This window comes from Oryctolagus cuniculus, chromosome 2 (assembly GCF_051225735.1).
Source record: "Oryctolagus cuniculus isolate XC-2025 breed Fujian yellow rabbit chromosome 2, ASM5122573v1, whole genome shotgun sequence".
Classification (NCBI taxonomy): Eukaryota; Metazoa; Chordata; class Mammalia; order Lagomorpha; family Leporidae; genus Oryctolagus; species Oryctolagus cuniculus.
The window spans coordinates 178,834,543-178,851,789 of NC_142868.1; the positions used below are offsets into that span (position 1 = coordinate 178,834,543).

The following is a 17,247-nucleotide window of genomic DNA, read 5'->3' on the forward strand; positions in this document are numbered from 1 at the left end:
CTGGAAAAGAAGACCTGGACCTGAAAAGACCACTGGGTCTTTTCAGCTGGCTGAGTCTGGCCGGGCGGCCACAGTGCCTTTGGGCATCGCCTTGCACCCTCGGCATAAGCTTCCTGACAGTGGTGCTCTCCATCTCTCTTGTGTGTTTTATCCTCTTGGGTCTGAAATGTTTTCAAGCAGCCACTGACTTGGCGATGACCTCCATGATAATCAAACAACAAAAACAGCATGAACAAGGATCAGAAGAACCTACGGGGGTTCTAGTTTGCTGGCCTTCGGATGTCAACGGGAGAAGGGACAGCATGTGGTGAGCAAGAATGACACTCTCAATTCAACTGAGAACAACAAAAAAAATCAGAACCCAACGTGGAGAAGCACCTGAAACGGTATCTTGAACACAGATGAGGATGTGTTTCTTTAAAAAAAAAAAATGATTGATTGATTGATTTATTTGAAAGGCAGAGTTACAGAGAGGCAGAGACAGAGAGAGAGAGAGGTCTTCCATCCACTGGTTCACTCCCCAGATGGCTGCAACAGCCAGAGCCAGGAGCCAGGAGCTTCTTCTGGGTCTCCCACATGGGTGCAGAGGCCTAAGTGCTTGGGCCATATTCCATTGCTTTCCTCGGGCTGTAGGAGAGAGCTGGATCAGAAGTGAGCAGCCAGGACTCAAACCGGCACCCACATGCGATGCCGGCGCTGCAGGCCACAGCCTGAACCCGCTACAGCACAGCGCCGGCCCCGAGGGTGTGTTTCTTATAAACAGAGTTAACGGTTTTCCTTTTGTCCTAATCCATTCACCCATCCACTATTTCATCACTTCTCTAGGCACTGGGAATTTCTAGTGAAGAGATGTATCCCAACAGACTTTTCTGTAGGTGTCCATGAGGAGGCCCTACAAGAAAGCACTTATCCTAGCCTTGGTTATAATAGGGGAAGTGGAAAACTGAAGGGTCTCTCCGTAGGACAGACAGAAGGTAGCACACTCATCAAGTGAGCCGATGCTTATTGACTACACGTGGGCTCAGCATCTAAGCTGCACATCAGTGAGAACAGGCTTCACGCCCTGGTTGCCACATCTACTGCGAGAACAAAGAACTTCTCTGCACTCGGACTGCCCGTGCTCCAAAGAAGCGAAGGGGTGCGCAGTTACAGTGAGGGTCCCCAGAGGAACCTACACAGAAGGCAGGACTCAGCCTCCCTGGAAAGAAAAGGAAGGGGCTCGGGCTGAAAAGCAGTGGGGAACTGGGAAGGACCTGGTGACCACGTGCCCTGTCTGGGGGCACACGGACAGGACCGAGGGGTTACGCCGGCTTCCCTTAGCTGAGGTCTGTGCTGGTCACTTCCCCACCCACCTGGTTAGGTGGGAGAACAGGTCCCTTGTTGAAATCCAAAGTTTCTTGGGCGAAAAGTGTATCTGCCGGGTTCACATGGCCCAGGAGTTGCCTGTTCAGCACCCCAAAGCCCAGAGAGATGAATTAGTCCTTGAAGGAACTGACCTTGAATTTGTTTCAAATTCAGCAGCTTTGGCCGGCGCCGCGGCTCACTAGGCTAATCCGCCGCCTAGCGGCGCCGGCACACCGGGTTCTAGTCCCGGTCGGGGCGCCGGATTCTGTCCCGGTTGCCCCTCTTCCAGGCCAGCCCTCTGCTGTGGCCAGGGAGTGCAGTGGAGGATGGCCCAAGTGCTTGGGCCCTGCACCCCATGGGAGACCAGGAAAAGCACCTGGCTCCTGGCTCCTGCCATCGGATCAGCGCGGTGCGCCGGCCGCAGCGCGCCGGCCGCGGCGGCCATTGGAGGGTGAACCAACGGCAAAGGAAGACCTTTCTCTCTGTCTCTCTCTCTCACTGTCCACTCTGCCTGTCAAAAAAAAAAAAATTAAAAAAAAATTAAAAAATTAAAAAAAATCAAATTCAGCAGCTTTGAGTCAGCAGGCGACAACAGTCAGAAACAACGATGTCAGAAAGACCTGTGGATGGCATCCACGTCTCTGAAAAAGGAAGAGTTCAGGCTGGTGCTGCGGCCCGGAGGGTTGAGCCAGCATTAGGGCACCAGTTCCAGTCCTGGCTGTTCCACTTCCAATCCAGCTCCCTGCTAATGCACCACCTGGGAAAGATCCAGCTCCCTGCTAATGTGCCTGGGAAAGGATGAGCCAAGTGCTTGAGTCCCTGCCATCCATATGGGAGACCCAGGTGAAGCTCCTGGCTCCTGGCTCCAGCCTGACCCAGCCCTGGCCATGGCGACCAACTAGGGAATGAACCAGAGGGTGGAAGATCTCTCTCTTCTCTTCTCTCTCTCTCTCTCTCTCTCTTCTCTCTCTCTCTCTGTCCTTTTCTCTCTGTAATTCTACCTTTCAAATAAATAAATAAACAAATAAATAAATCTTTAAGAGAGAGAGAGAATGGTTCAGCAGGCTAATGAGTAAGATTTGTGAGTTGTCCAGCTACAGAAACAAGAACCTGGATTATAAGTCTAATTGCAGTATTTTAATAATGCAATAAAAGATCTGATATAAAAAACAGATTTCAAGAAATATTTGAGTGCAAAAACAAAAGTTGCAGGGTGACATATACAATATCTATCATTTACATAAAAATGGAAATACATAAACACTGTATACGACTGACAGACCCTCCTATGAGGAATACTCACATAGATGTCAGAAGCAGTTACCTCTGAGAAGCAAAGGCAGTGACTAGGAAGGAAAACGGAGGAGAAACTGGTGCATGGCACAGTGCCCCAGCCCCGGCCGCTGCAGGCATCTGGGGAGTGAATCAGCGGATGGATACCTCTTTCTCTCTTTCTCTCCCCCCCCCCCGCCCCAGAATCTGTACCTCTGCCTTTCTGGTAAATGAATGAATCTTAATTAAAAAATGAAAATGGAGGAAACGTCAACTCTAAGGCTTTATTTCATTGCACTAGAAAAGCTAAACATGCTGAAATGCCACTACTGGTTCACGCTGCTGGTGAATATGTTTGATGTATGTGTTGTGATTGCTGTTTTTCCTGCGTTTTAAATGTTTTTTTCTTATTTAAGAAAAAAAATAGGCAACGTGAGAAAAAAGATCCCGCACACAATAACAACAACATTTCAATCAATGCGTGAGGCTCATTGAACAGGAAACTGGAGGAGTGGAGCAGGAAGCAGATGAAAAGAGACACATTATGTTCCTCGATTGGAAGCGATAACATGAAGCTGCCAATTCTCCTAAGATTAATCAATTCAGTTAAATAATTTCAGCTGAATCAAAGCTTCATTAGGAGTTTTTTTGTGAGAGGAAGTCAGAGAAAATTATCCTCTTGTTCATCCGTACCAGGGCTCCTCACTCATGAATGTGAACGGGGAGCCCCTAGGGGGCTGTTACAATGTGGATTCTGACCCAGTCTCAGTGAACCTCAGGTTGCATTTCCAACAAGATCCATGACGCCAGCACTGCGACACCATGCCACACTCTGGCAAAGATCTAGAAGAGAAATAAGAATTCCAGAGCAGAAGAAAAATGCCCAGGGAAGGACGTCTGCCCAGCAAATAATAAAATATGTGACAATGCTTTAGTAACTAAATGCTGACACAATGGCAAAACAGCAGACGGTGCATCTAAATATTAATGACAAAGAGGCAGTGCTTAGATGCTTACTAGGTGCCACGGACTGTTCTAGAAACTTTGTTAACTCATTTAAACCCCACAACAACCCTATGAGGTAGGTAGATACTGTTACCATCCTGGTTTTATTAAAGAAGGAACAAAGGGGTAGAGGAAATAGGCAATTTGCTCAAGACCACACGGCTGACAAGCGGGTGAGCAGGGGTCAGAGCCAGAACGACCCATGACTTCACGTCCATGCTGTCGTGCAGCAATGCACACACCTAACTGCATGCAAATCTGAAGCTCCCACCAAAAAAAGAATGGTTTGCGATCAAGAGAAAAGGGGGTACAGACAGAAGACGTGGAAGATGCCTGCTTTAAGCCAAGCTGGAGCAATGGCAGCCATGTTTACCCTCCCCCTGAAATAACCACAGAGGAATAAACAATGGTTTTCAAGACTCTGGACTTTGGACAAGGAAACACCACCATCGTGGGGGACGGGATGCAACAAGGGCCTTGGGAGTCTCTCACAAGTGCCCACAGTGCAATGAGGGGGGACCAAGAAAAAGCCAGGAGACTCCTTGAGCTGAGTCAGGGCTGAGAGTCCAGGGAAATCAAGGTGACTGTGGGTCACAGGCAGAGCCCCAGAGAGGACAGGGATGCACTGAGAGAGGACCCCACCCCAGGTCTGCACGTGGTGATGAGATACGCGAGAACCAATAACACAGAAAGAAAGGATTTCAGTGATTGGAAGAAACAGTCCTCCTAAGTCACTCAACAGTGGGACAAGGAGCCCAGACCCACCTAACAAGCCAGAAAAACAAGACCTCAGAAGGCCAAACCACTGCATCACAGAACAAAGCTCACAAACATCAACAAGAATACACAAATACCCAGCCCCCATGGTAAAACTCACAATGTCTGGCATCCAGTGAAAATTACCAGGAATGCAAAGGCAGGGGAAAACAGGACCCACAGTCAAGGGAATAATAAATCGAGACAGACCTAGGGCTGACAGACACACAACTAACTGATAGAAAAGCACATGAAAACAGCCATTACAACTGTGTTCTAAATGTTCAAAGGCTAAGAAGAGACATCTATATCATTCTTAAAAAAAAAAAAAAAAAAAGACCCAGTTCAACTTTAAGATGAACACTCCATCGGAAATGAGAATTGCACAGGATTAATTAGACACTGTAAAAGAGAAGACTTATGAAAGTGAAGACACTGCAATAGAAGCTGCCCACAATGAACACAGCAGGGAAAGGACTCTTTTAAATGAGAAACAAGCATCAGTGAGCTGGGAGACAACTTCAAGTCGTCCGACACCTGTGTAACTGCAGGCTTTGAGAAGGAGGAAAAGCAGAAAAAATATTTGAAATAACCATTTCCCGAACTTGAAAACTGGCATCCCCCAGATCCAAGCAGTTCCACAGGCCCCCAAGCACAAAAACACAGAGAAAATTATACTCAGATACGTCGCAGTAAAATTGCTCAAAAACAATAATAAAATCTTAAAAGCAGCCGGGGGAAAAAGTAAAAACACTTTATGTACAGAGGAAAGAAACACGACAGTAAATTTCCCATCAGAAACAACACACATGGGAAGACAGGCAACATTTTTGAAGTACTAAAAGAAAATGACTATCAGAGCTGGTACTGTGGCACAGTAGGTTAAGCCACAGCTTACAATGCTCACATCCCATATCAGACTGCCAGTCCAAGTCCCAGCTGCACTGCTTCTGGTCTAACTTCCTGCTGATGCACCCAGGAATGCAGTGGAAGATGGCCCAAGTACTTGGACCCCTGCCACCCACATGGGAGACCCAGATGGAGTTCCTGGTTCCAGGTTCCAACCTGGCACAAGCAGGTATTTGGAAAGGAAATCAGCAGACAGGAGACATATGTCTTTTTCTTCTCCCTTCTTCCCAATAAAATAAATTTAAAATTTTTTAAAAACAACTATCAATCCAGAATTCCATAGCCAGAAAGTACATTTTTCCAAAAGAGCTGAAATAAAGATGTTTTCAGACATAAAGTGGCTGAAAGGATTCATCACTGGCAGAGTTTCTGTATAAGAAACTTTATAGACAGCCCTTCAGGCTGAAGGACGATGATGTGCATGGAATTCCACATCCAAATGAGTGAAGAGCACTAGCAACGGAAACAAATCTCAAGTGTCTATTATTATGTAAACTTCTTCAAAAATTCACTCCTTAGGCAAAAACAATGATAAGGTACTATGGAGTTTATAACTTATATGTAACATGCTTGTATGTGCCCTGTATGAATGGGCTTCAAGGCATTTCAATGCAGAAGCCATATACATACATATGTACACACACACACACACACACACACACACACTATCCTGAAGAGCTACAGTCTAGGAAAGGAAATAAAGCCACTGTAACTCAAGATAAAGTGAGTGTCACAAGCAAGGTATAATGTGCTTTGATCCAAGGTTTCCCTTGCATAACTGATCTTGTTATATATGAAAATAAACCCAGAAAATTTTTGGAAAAGCTGCAAATAACTCCTAGGATCAAGGTACAGGTTTTAAGTGAAACTTCAGATGATTGCTACAGGTGAGCAACTACAGAATCTCAACACCGAAACACAGACACTGACACATGAAGATTTATGAGAGTGGAAATGACTAAGATAAATTCCCAATTCAACAACTTTGTACTTACTAATGTTTTAAAACCATATTACCTCTACCTCCAAAGACAATTTAAATGATGGCCCAATATTTTATTTGAAAAACTCTAATTACATTGGAAATATAACAATTCTATCAAATTTATCTCCTGGTTTTCTTTTATTCATTTACCAACTATCTGATAAAATATCATCCTGAGGAAAAAATTTACATAAATAAAAACTAGAATGCTTCTGACTTAACATTTTACAGAAGAGATTTAAATCACCCAATTTAAACATGAACCAATTTCACTCCACATCTCAGAGGTAGGCTTCCTTCCCTCACTGCCGAAGTACATGACATTCTAGCAAGTCAGTACGCTTAGCCAAAATAAAAGCATAATAGCAGAATAATCTGAAATGTCTAACCACCATTTCATTCCAAAAATAAAATCTTCTCAATCCATCATCATGCTTAAAATGAACATTTTTACATAATAAAAATGCTGACAGCAGAAATAAGGCATTTAGCTTAAGAGGCAGAAAAAAAGCATTAAGCAATTGTATTTTTAAAAAGGAAAACTTTGACAATTTTGTAAAAATCATAACTAATAGTTTTAGGAAAAATTACAACTGCAAAAAGGGCAAAAGACAGAAGTCGCCGGTTCAGGGCCCAGCATGGTGGTGTGGGAGTTAAGCCGTCACTTGCAGCACTAGCATCCACATCAGAGCGCCGGTTCACCCCATCCACTCTGCTCTGGATCCGGCTCCCTGCTCATGTGCCTGCGAGGGCAGCAGAAGACGGCCCCCCAGTGCCTGGGCTGCTGCCACTCATGTGGGAGACACCAGGATGGAGTTTCTGGTTCTTGCCTTCGGCCTGGCCCAGCCCTGGCTGCTGGGTGTGAACAGCAGATGGAAAATCTTTTCTTTCTCTGCCAACCCCCATTCCGCCTTTACAATAAGTAAATAAAATCTAAAACACACACACACAGAAGTCACCAGGTGAGGACAGAAGCAGAGGGAGTCGACATACCACAGTCGGAAGGCATTGGTGCTGCAGAGATGGAGAAGATAACCGGCGCTTCGGAGCCTGGAAACAGAAACGGGTATCTTCCGATCAGAGGGTTTCCTTCTAGTGGGAACTCTGGGAGGTCCTCTATGGTCATCTTCTAGACAGCCACCTAGGGTGAGGAAGGGGAAAGAGGCGTTTCTTCTTTGTACGCAGGCAACTCAGAGGACAGCCCTGCCTCCATCACAAAGACGTCCAACCCACTGACATTTCCAACTTCAAGCTTCAAGAGTCTCTTTTTTCTTTTTATTTGGCAGGTAGAGATACAGACAGTGAGAGAGAGAGAGACAGAGAGAAAGGTCTTCCTTCCATTGGCACTGTGCCAATCTGAATCCAGGAGCCAGGTGCTTCTTCCTGGTCTCCCATGTGGGTGCAGGGGCCCAAGTACTTGGGCCATCCTCTACTGTCTTTCCCGGCCACAGCAGAGAGCTGGACTGGAAGAGGTGCAACCGGGACAAGAACCGGCACCCATATGGGATGCTGGCGCCGCAGGCAGAGGATTAGCCAAGTGAGCCACACCACTGGCCCCTCAAGAGTCTCTTTTATGGGAGGAATAAAGTTCCTTTTAGCAAACTATTATCAAGAAATACACATTGCTGGGGCTGTTGTTGTGGCACAGAGGTTAAGCCTCCACCTGCAGTGCCATCATCCCATATGGATGCCAGTTCAAGTCCAGCTCCCTACTAATGTGCCTGGGAAAGCAGCGGTTGATGGCCCAAGTGCTTGGGCCCCTGCACCCATGTGGGAAACCCCAAAGAAGCTCCTGGCTTCTGGCTTCAGCCTGGCCCAGCCCTGGCCGTTGTGGCCATATGGGGAGTGAACCAGCTGATGGACGATTTTTCTCTCTCTTCTTCTATTTCTTTCAAATAAATAAATAAAACCTTGAGAGAGAGAGAAAGAAATACACATTGCTTCACACAATCTCTTCACAGTGAGCAGAGCATAGAATCTTCCCAAAGTTCAGGGTTAATAAATCTTAACAAACGTTTATTTCCCAATAATAGGTGAGAATGGGGCTTGAGTTGTGGCATAGTGGGTAAAGCTGCCACCTGCAATGCTAGCATCCCATTTGGGCACCAATTCCTGTCCCAGCTGCTCCACTTCCCATTTAGCTCCCCGCTAACAGACTGGGAAGGCAATGGAGGATGGCCCAAGAGCTTGGGCCCCTCCATGCATGATGGAGATCTGGAAAACATTCCTGGCTCCTGGCTTCAGAATGACCTGGCTGTTGTGGCCATATGGGGAGTGAACAAGAGGACGGAAGGTCCTGCGCATGCAATCTCTCTCTTTCTCTCTCTCTCTCTCCCCACCCCCATGTAACTCTTTCAAGTAAATAGATCTCTTAAAATTTTTAAAAATAAATAAGTGAGGACATTTTCAAATGCTGAGCGGATCTAAATGGGTGGCATCTGCTTACTCACAGTCACAAACCAGGACAGGCACACGACCCCAGTGGATGGGTCCTGAACATCTCATAATGCTAACACTGGTGACATCATCTGTCATTCAGTAGCTTAGGCCATGTACTCATCACATGAAAATAATCTAGCTGAAAACACCTCCATTATTTTCTGACACTCCAGTAAACGTGACTGCAAATTAATCATGCCACTCTCATAAATCTAAGAGTTTACTGGGACAGTTCCACTTAATGCACAAGCTCTGTTTGTCCTCTCCCAGCAGATATGGAAGGCCAGGCCTTTCAAAGCATATCATTCCTATTTACCTCTTTCCCAGAAAGCGTGAACACCTACCATAAATCTGCACTAAATTAGACTTACGCTGCTGCATCCTCACATCTCAGAAAAGACAAAGACGGCGAAGAAAATGCTAGGTAAAACACTAAGTTATGATGCTAAAAACCTTCCAGTTTCTTGAAAGCCTGTAGGATTATGAATCCTTATGTCTGTTTCTAGACATAAATCAGAATATATTATATAACCAAATACAATTTATTTTAGACTTTTCAGTAGAAAGAATAAGTAACAAGTGGTTAACTGATAGCTTGTAACCAGTTGCCAGTAGATGAGGTCATGCAGATGTTACTCAATGCGTGTTCTGTTACATTTCTTTAACTTGCCGGTTCTGTTACACTTGTTTAACTTACCCTGTGCCAGCCTAACTATCTTGACCTTGCCACTGCACTCCAAGGAGAGTCACCCCTCTGAACGAATTCCTTTCTTCCCAACTCAATTCACGTGTTTTAAATTCTATCAGAAACTGGGTAAACAGTCACATGCTTGCTTCTCAAAAAGTGTGCATTCATGTGGCATGGATATTCTAGACCAGATACCGAATCCAGTTGTTACTATCTTGAAAACATTCAAATTTTCTCAGATGCTAAAACTACTGCCACCCAACACTCTGCATCCTCTTCTCATTAACCTTGTCACATAGAGAGAACTGGCAAGGTCAAGCAATGGGCATTACCTAGCAGTGGCAATCTTCCTCAAATGATCTCCATTTCAATCAGCCAGGCCCGCCACAGAGACAGCAATCCTGCAACACTGGAGCGCCTCCCCCCCTCACAAGTCCTGCCTCTTGGCCCTTACTTGCTGGGCAGTAAATCTGGGCAGATAGCCTATATAGGGGGTGAGGCTGCCTGCAGAGCCAGAGAAGAGAAATAAAATGTTGGGGGCATGTGGTGTTTCAAGCAAACCCACCACTTGGGACCACAGTATTCCTTATCACAGTGCAGAATTCTAGTCCCAGCTCCTTGGTGTTTCCAATCCAGCTTCCTGCCAGTGCACACCCTGGGAGGCAGCAAATGATGGCTCAAGTACTTGAGTGCCCACCTGGAAAACCCAGAAGACATTCTAGTCTCCTGGCTTTGGCCTGACCAAGCCCTGGTTGTTGTGGGCATTTGGGGAATGAACCAGTGGATGGAAGGTACATCTGTCTTTCAAAACTCTTTCTTTCGAGGCCAGCACTGTGGTGTAGCTGGTGAAGTCGCCGCCTGCAGTGTCAGCATCCCATATGGGTGCCAATTCATTTCCTGGCTGCTCCACTTCCAATCCAGCTCTCTGCTATGGCCTGGGAAAACAGCGGAGGATGGCCAAAGTGCTTTGGCCCCTGCTCCCACATGGGAGATCCAGAAGAAGCTCCTGGCTCCTGGCTTTGGATTGGTGCAGCCCTGGCCATTGCAGCCATCTAGCGAGTAAACCAGCAGATGGAAGATCCCTCTCTCTCTCTCTCTCTCTCTCTCTCTTTCTCTCTCACTGCCTCTGCCCCTCTGTAACTCTGCCTTTCAAATACATAAAATAAATCTTAAAAAAAACACACACTCTTTCTTTCAAAAGCTTTCAAAAACTCTCTGCCTTTCAAAATAAAATGAAATTTTAAAAAATATATTTAAAGAAAACTTAGTATCTATTAAGGAACCACCACACACAAAGCACTATTCCAGCTGCTTCTGAGAATACGAAAGTGAGTAACTGATGGCCCGTGTTTGCTAGGCAGCTATAGACTACGCTACAGAACGGGATCTGTTCTATCACAAAGGACCAGGGACAGCTGCCGGGAGCTTCTAAGAGTCTGAAGCAGTGCAGTAAAGAAAGCAGCACCTGACACAGGTCCTGAAAGACAGGCAGACACTGGGGTAGAAATGTCAAAGGGACAGAGTGCTGGGAAAGCAGGAAGCAGCAGGGCTGTCAGTCACGGGCTTCCAGGGCTATGCCAAGAAGTACTGAAACACCTGGCCAAAGACCAGACCTCTGGGTTCCAGGGACACTGGGAAATCGTGCTCCTGAAGCTGTGTTTTGGGAGGCCGGTGCTGTGGCATAGCAGGTTAAGCAGCTGCCTGCAGTAACGGCATCCCACATGGGCACCAGTTCACATCCCAGCTGCTCCACTTCCAATCCAGCTCCCTGCTAAGGAGCCTGGGAAGACAGATGAAGATGGCCCAAGTGATGGGGCCCCTGCACCCACACAGGAGACTGGGAAGAAGCTCCTGGCTCTGGATCAACTCAACTTCTGCCATTGCAGCCACTTGGGGACTGAACTAATACATGAAAGAATCAATCTCTCTCTCTCTCTCTCTCTCTCTCTCTCTCTCTCTCTTTCAAATTAATGTCTTTAAAAAGAAAGAAAGAAAGAAGTCCTAATTAATTGTGTCTGGAATAGAAGCCATCATGGTTACATCAAATTCCCCCAAGACTGACTTCTCCAGGAATTGTATCCGTCTCCAGCACCCCAAGCTAGCTCTGAGCAGGAGCATCCTGTAACACGGTTCTAACATCTTGTGAGTTTCCAAGGACTCCTGGTCCCCGCATTAACACAGAGCAGTGAGAAGCGGAGACGACCACTTCTTCACAGCAGCTCAGCACCCCCCAAACGAGCCTCCCTGAACCCAGAGCAGTGCCCTGGAGCTGCTCAACCACCAGAATCCCCTGCCATGTCCCCTCACCACACCCATGGGGCCCCTCCTTCCGCCTCCTATTCTACCACGTCATGGGTCTCAATTTTCAGGAGATTCCAAAACAAGTTTTACCTTTTATCTGCTACCAACATAGTATCTGTTCAGTCACCAAACAAGTACAAATACCTATAAACAGTACTGGACATGAGTCAGCCCGAGCCCCTAGAGCGAATGTCAAGGGGAAGGCACCTGTCCTCAAGGATGGAGTTTCAGGCTCCTGACTTCAGCCCAGCCCAGCCCTAGCTGATGTGGGCACTTGGAGAGTGAACCAGTGGATGAGGCTCTCTCTTTCTCTCTCTCTCTCTCTCTCTCTCTCTCTCTCTCTCTCTCTTTCCTCTCTCTCTCTCCCTCCCTCTCCCTCTCTCTCTTTTGTGTGTGTGTGTGTCATTCTGCCTTTAAAACAGATGAACATAAACATTTTTTAAAAGAAGTTCATTTATGCATTCAACAAGTATTTATTGAATGTTCATTACTAAGTCTGAAGCTGGGCATAAGCAAAGGGGAAAAAAAATGACAGGGGTCAGCACTGTGGCCCAGCGGGTTACGCCAACACCTGCAATGCCAGCATCTCATATGGGGACCGGTTTGAGTCCCAGCTCCTCCACTTCCAACCCAGCTCCCTGCTGATGCACCTGGGAAAGCAGCAGAAGATGGCCCAAGTGCTTGGGCCCCTGCAGTCACATGGGAGAGCCAGATGAAGTTGCTGGCTCCTGGCTTCCACCTGGCCCAGCCCTGGCTGTTGGGACTATTTGGGGATTGAACTATCAGAGGGAAGATCTCTCTGTCTCTCCCTCTCTCTGTGTAACTCTGCCTTTCAAATAAATAAATAAATGTATTAAAAAAGAAAAAAGGCATGCCCTAGTCCTCATATAGATTGTAGTCAAGTGTTGCATCCCTACAAGCAAGCTGCAGTTAATGTATAACAGCATTAAGTGTATTAAGTGCTGTAACTGACAGCTGGGTACCAGGAGAGGCCAGATTGAAGACAGTGTGGAGCTGGTATTTAGCTCAGTGGTTAAGACACCCACATCCCATATTGGAGTAGTACTTGAGTTCAACACCCAGCTCTGGATCCCAACTCCAGCTTCCTGCTAATGCACACCCTGGGAGGCAGGGATGACTCGAGTGGCTGGGATCCTGCCACCCATGTGGGAAAAACTTGGAGAGTTCCTGGCTCCTGACTTCTGCCCAGCCTAACACAGTCCCAGCCACTGCAGGTGTCTGGGGGAGTGAATCAGCACATGCGGGAGCACTCTCCTCTTCTTCTTCCTCCCCCAACCTTTGTCTTTGTCTTCGTTCTCTCTCTCTCTCTCACCCCTCCACTTCTCAAATATAAATTTTACAAATATATATACAACTCAGTGAAGGCTTCCCCAGGAGCCAATAATTTAACACTGTGATGCCCCATTGGGTAGCTACACACCACATATGACTATTCCAATTTAAAATCCATTTCTTGCATTGCTTTGGCCCCATTCAAGCGCTCAGGAGCTGTCTGGGGCTGTGTCTGCACAACACAGAAGGAATACTCCCTGGCCACAAAAAGCTGTGCTGAACAGCACCGACGGAGAACAGGACAGCCCATTCTCTGGATAAGCAAACAGCACGCCGACGCCTGGAACAACAAGTACTGACACAGGCCCAGTCGATAAGCAAGCCTGTGCAAGCAGCTCACTATAAACGACTCACAAAGGAACAGCAGCTTTAAAGTAGCCAGCTGTGTGTCTGTCAGTCTGAACAGGGAGAGGGCAGGAAGCTGTCTTCCAGACATCATCAGTCTCTGTTTCCAAATGGGAATCGTTACAAGTAATGAGACCATATAAAGAGACCGTATAAAGACCATATAAGAGGCTGGCGCCACGGCTCACTAGGCTAATCCTCCACCTTGTGGCGCCGACACACCGGGTTCTAGTCCCGGTTGGGGCACCGGATTCTGTCCCGGTTGCCCCTCTTCCAGGCCAGCCCTCTGCTGTGGCCAGGGAGTGCAGTGGAGGATGGCCCAAGTGCTTGGGCCCTGCACCCCATGGGAGACCAGGATAAGTACCTGGCTCCTGCCATCGGATCAGCGCGGTGCGCTGGCTGGCCGCAGTGCGCCGGCTGCAGCAGCCATTGGAGGGTGAACCAACGGAAAAGGAAGACCTTTCTCTCTGTCTCTCTCTCCCACTGTCCACTCTGCCTGTCAAAAAAAAATAATAAATAAATAAAAAAGACCATATAGGAGACCATATAAACATCACTTTTTGAAAAGATCTCATTGTAGGGCCATATCTGGTACACCGGAAATCAATCCTACACGTTGCAGGCATGAGCTAAGGCTCCCACACAGCAACAAGCGTGACACTCATTGCGTTTCAGGGCTCACTCTTACAGCGCAGAGAGCCGGAACAAACATGACTCTGTGTGGAAGAGTCTCGGTGACAAATGTCAGCGCAAATGTAAAGTACAGTTAAAGTACCTGGAGGTGTTACTTTATCGACATAGTTCAAAGGCAGTCTTTTATCCCGTGATGTTGCTACACTGCGAACCACAGGAGTGGGCACCTGACACCTAACTCAACCCGAGCGCCAGCACTGCGCGCCCGTCCTGCGACCCGCAGGGGTGCGCGGCAGGGCGCGTCTCTGTGTAGGGCGGGTCCCGGCGCTGCGCCCCCGACCGCCCTGCCCCCAGCAGACGGTGCAGAGTTCAGGAGTCTCGGGGTGGTGAAGGGCAGGTCGTTCGCTGTGGCTCTGAGCACAACTTAATCGGCAAGGGGAGGCGTGGGAGGTATCTGAAGCGGGCCGCGTCTGCAAACCCCCGGCGCGCAGTGCGCAGCACAGCTCTGCGCAGGGGACGCCCGGGATGTCCGCGGCGGTCACCGCGGGCGCGGGCCAGAACCAGCCGCGCGCACCTCGCCGCACCTGCTCCTAAAGGGAACCGCGCGCCAGCAACGGAAACGACAAACCCACGTCCCCACCCCGCAGACCGCGCCACCCCTGGGAGGCCTTCCCACGGCCGGCCGGCCGGCCAGCGATACTGGCGCCCGGGGGAAGGTGGCCGCCGGGCTTCCGGAGCCGCCAGCGCCTCCACGCTGCCCTCCCCGAACCGCCAACGACCTCCGGGCCCTCGCCCCGCCGCCCGCCACTGCCCAGAGCCCGCCCGCCCGCCTGCAGCGGCCCGGGAGGCCCGTGCGCCCGCGCCCCACCTGCCTCCTCCGGGTCCTGTCGGAGCGGCCGGCTGGGGACGCGGGGCGCGGAGGAAAGGCGGAGGCGCGCTACCCGCCAGGCGCCGGTCTCCCGTGCCCGCCGCCGAGCCTCCCGCCGCGCCGAGGCCGACCTCGTCCGGGCCCCTCCCGCCCGCCGCCTCCGCACCGCGCGCCGGAGCCGGGCCCCACGCGGGGTCGGCGCGCGCGCAGTGCAGGCGCCCGGGCTGCGCGCAGGCCTCGGCCTCGGCCTCGCGCACGCGCTGGGGAGTGGGGCCCGGAGACCCGCAGCGCGCGCCTGCCCTTGCTCGCCTGCAGCCGGCACCCCTGCGCCCCGCAGGCAGTGGAAGATCAGCCGCCTCCAGCGCTGCAGCGCCCGGCTGGGCTTTGCGGATTGCCCTTGTTGGGGGGTGGCGCCGTGCAGATGTTTGCAGCGCGGCGGGGCAGGCAGTGGAGAAACCCTCCTCGCGCGGACTGGAACGTGGGACAGCTGCCCAAGGCCCGCCGCGCGTAGGGTCCCCCTGGAAACCCCAGGCCAGCTTGCCCTTGTCTCACGACCTGCGCTGGAGGCGCTGCTGGCCATGCGTGGCTCCAGTGGGCTCCTCAGCCCGGTGCCTGTTTGCAGACTGCCGTGAGAAGCCTGGGCGATGCCGTGCCCAAGCTGCCAAGTGTCAGGTGGAGGCAGAAGGGAGAAGTGAGCGGTTGTCGCAGGGGTCCCCTCCTCACGCACCCTCCCTCCTGAGCCCCTGCCCCATCTCCTAACAACAGGAAGGAGATGACACCGTGGCCCCTACCATATCGGCACTGACATCCTGGTCCTCCGTCCTCTAGCGAGAAGGGTGTTTGACGCCTAATGCGGCCACTAGACTCAGAGTCGTGAGCTCTGAGCTTTGCAACCCTGAGTCAGTCCTGTGCTCCCCTAACAGCTATCCGCCAGGCGGGCCCAGACCATGTGCTGAACTTCCCTGCTCACGCAGTACAGTGCCTGGCAGCTGCAGACACGAACGAACGAACGAATGAATGAACGAACGAACGACTGTGCAAGAGCAGAGTGATTGCTCCCCCCACACCAGAGCATTCTTTCCCGTTAGAAACATTGGTTCCAGGCACTAGAAAAAGACCCCTTCCAGTTGCTTCACTCCCTCTTACAAGGCCCTCTCACCACGTGGCCACGTTTGAACCTCTCCAGCGACAAGGAACTCACCGCCTCTTAAGGTAGCCCCTTTGCCTTTGATCAGGCTTTTGAAAAAATGTCTCCCCTACATCTCCTCCTCATTGAGTTCTCTTTCTACCCCCGGAGGATTCTCAAATGAAATCGGACTCCAAGGAATCCGGACAAGCTTTCTCTGTCCCGTGGGCCGCTCCTTAGAGGCCAAGGTTACAGCCCCACTCACCAGCATGTTGAGGGATTGGAGGATGCCTCCTGGAGAGCTCTCAAGTCTGATCTCAGGAGGGAATGAGTGGCCTCTCGGGTGCACCTCTCCAAGCCCTATGCTTCTGGGAACTTGGCTCAAGATACCAACATAGTTGTCTGTTGCAGTCACATCATGTTGTTGAGTCGGGTGGGGCACGCTGTCAACTCAAACCCACAGTGCTTATGCAATATTTAAATACCGTGACCATCCCACGTCCCTGGTTGGCTGCCAGTTTCTGTCCCTGCAGCTTTGGCGTCTTCACGCACTCTCGGAGGTGATACTATGATGCAATGCTTCTTCCTCCCTATGGGAACTTCACCTCTCTTTCCCTGCTTTCCTCACACCCTGTTCATGCCCACTCCTTTCTCTGGTCAACAGAAGGAAGGCGATCTGCCTTTGGTTAGAGGCGAGCACCTGGAAATGAGATCCAGTGCCACAGAGCCACAGAAACTCAGGAAGATCTGTGTGTAGCAGAAGGAGCCACTGGTGAAGTGTCCACAGGTACACGGTTCAGTTTTGTTGCTGATTTAAATTTTCCCTCGACAACTACTAGGAGGTGCCAGGGTGTGACTAGCTGAGTAATGTTCTTGGCTAAAATAAAGGTCTCTGTGGGAACCAGCCAGGCCACTGGCTTTTTCTGCTACACCCAAACACCATACAGTAAATGGGCAAATTCTCAGGATGTCGAGCCACCAGGGAACCCTAACTGCCTCAGAAAACAGAGGTTACCCCCTCAGCCACTGTCAAGAATGCCAGCACTCACTCACGAGAGCCAGGCTTCCTGGAACACCAGCCTCCGCACCAGGTATTTCCCAGTTAACAAGGGTGGGACTGGATAGTGACATGGGACCAGCACTTGGAACTTGAACACTCCATTGGCACAGAAAGGCATATGGGATGTGGTACAGCTGTAGATGCTGAGATTCAGTTGTATCTG

At 49.7% G+C, this 17,247-nt stretch overlaps 1 protein-coding gene across 16 annotated transcripts in view; it reads right to left on the minus strand.

Moving 5' to 3' along the window:
• Nucleotides 1-16,477, minus strand: part of CLIP4 (CAP-Gly domain containing linker protein family member 4) — a 94,424-nt gene extending 77,947 nt beyond the window's left edge. For 11 of the 16 annotated variants that reach the window (XR_016229511.1, XR_007918301.3, XR_011386722.2 and 8 more), the window contains exons 1-2: nt 14,899-15,443; nt 7,265-7,412 (exon numbers count right to left, since the gene is read on the minus strand). Coding sequence is in view for 11 of the 16 variants with exons in the window: in XM_051843052.3 (XP_051699012.1) it covers nt 7,265-7,397 (133 nt within the window). In the remaining 5 variants the exon portion in view is untranslated. The other 5 variants (XM_089326614.1, XM_089326612.1, XM_089326611.1 and 2 more) reach the window with 4 other exon arrangements.
• Between the last annotated feature and the right edge of the window lie 770 nt (nt 16,478-17,247).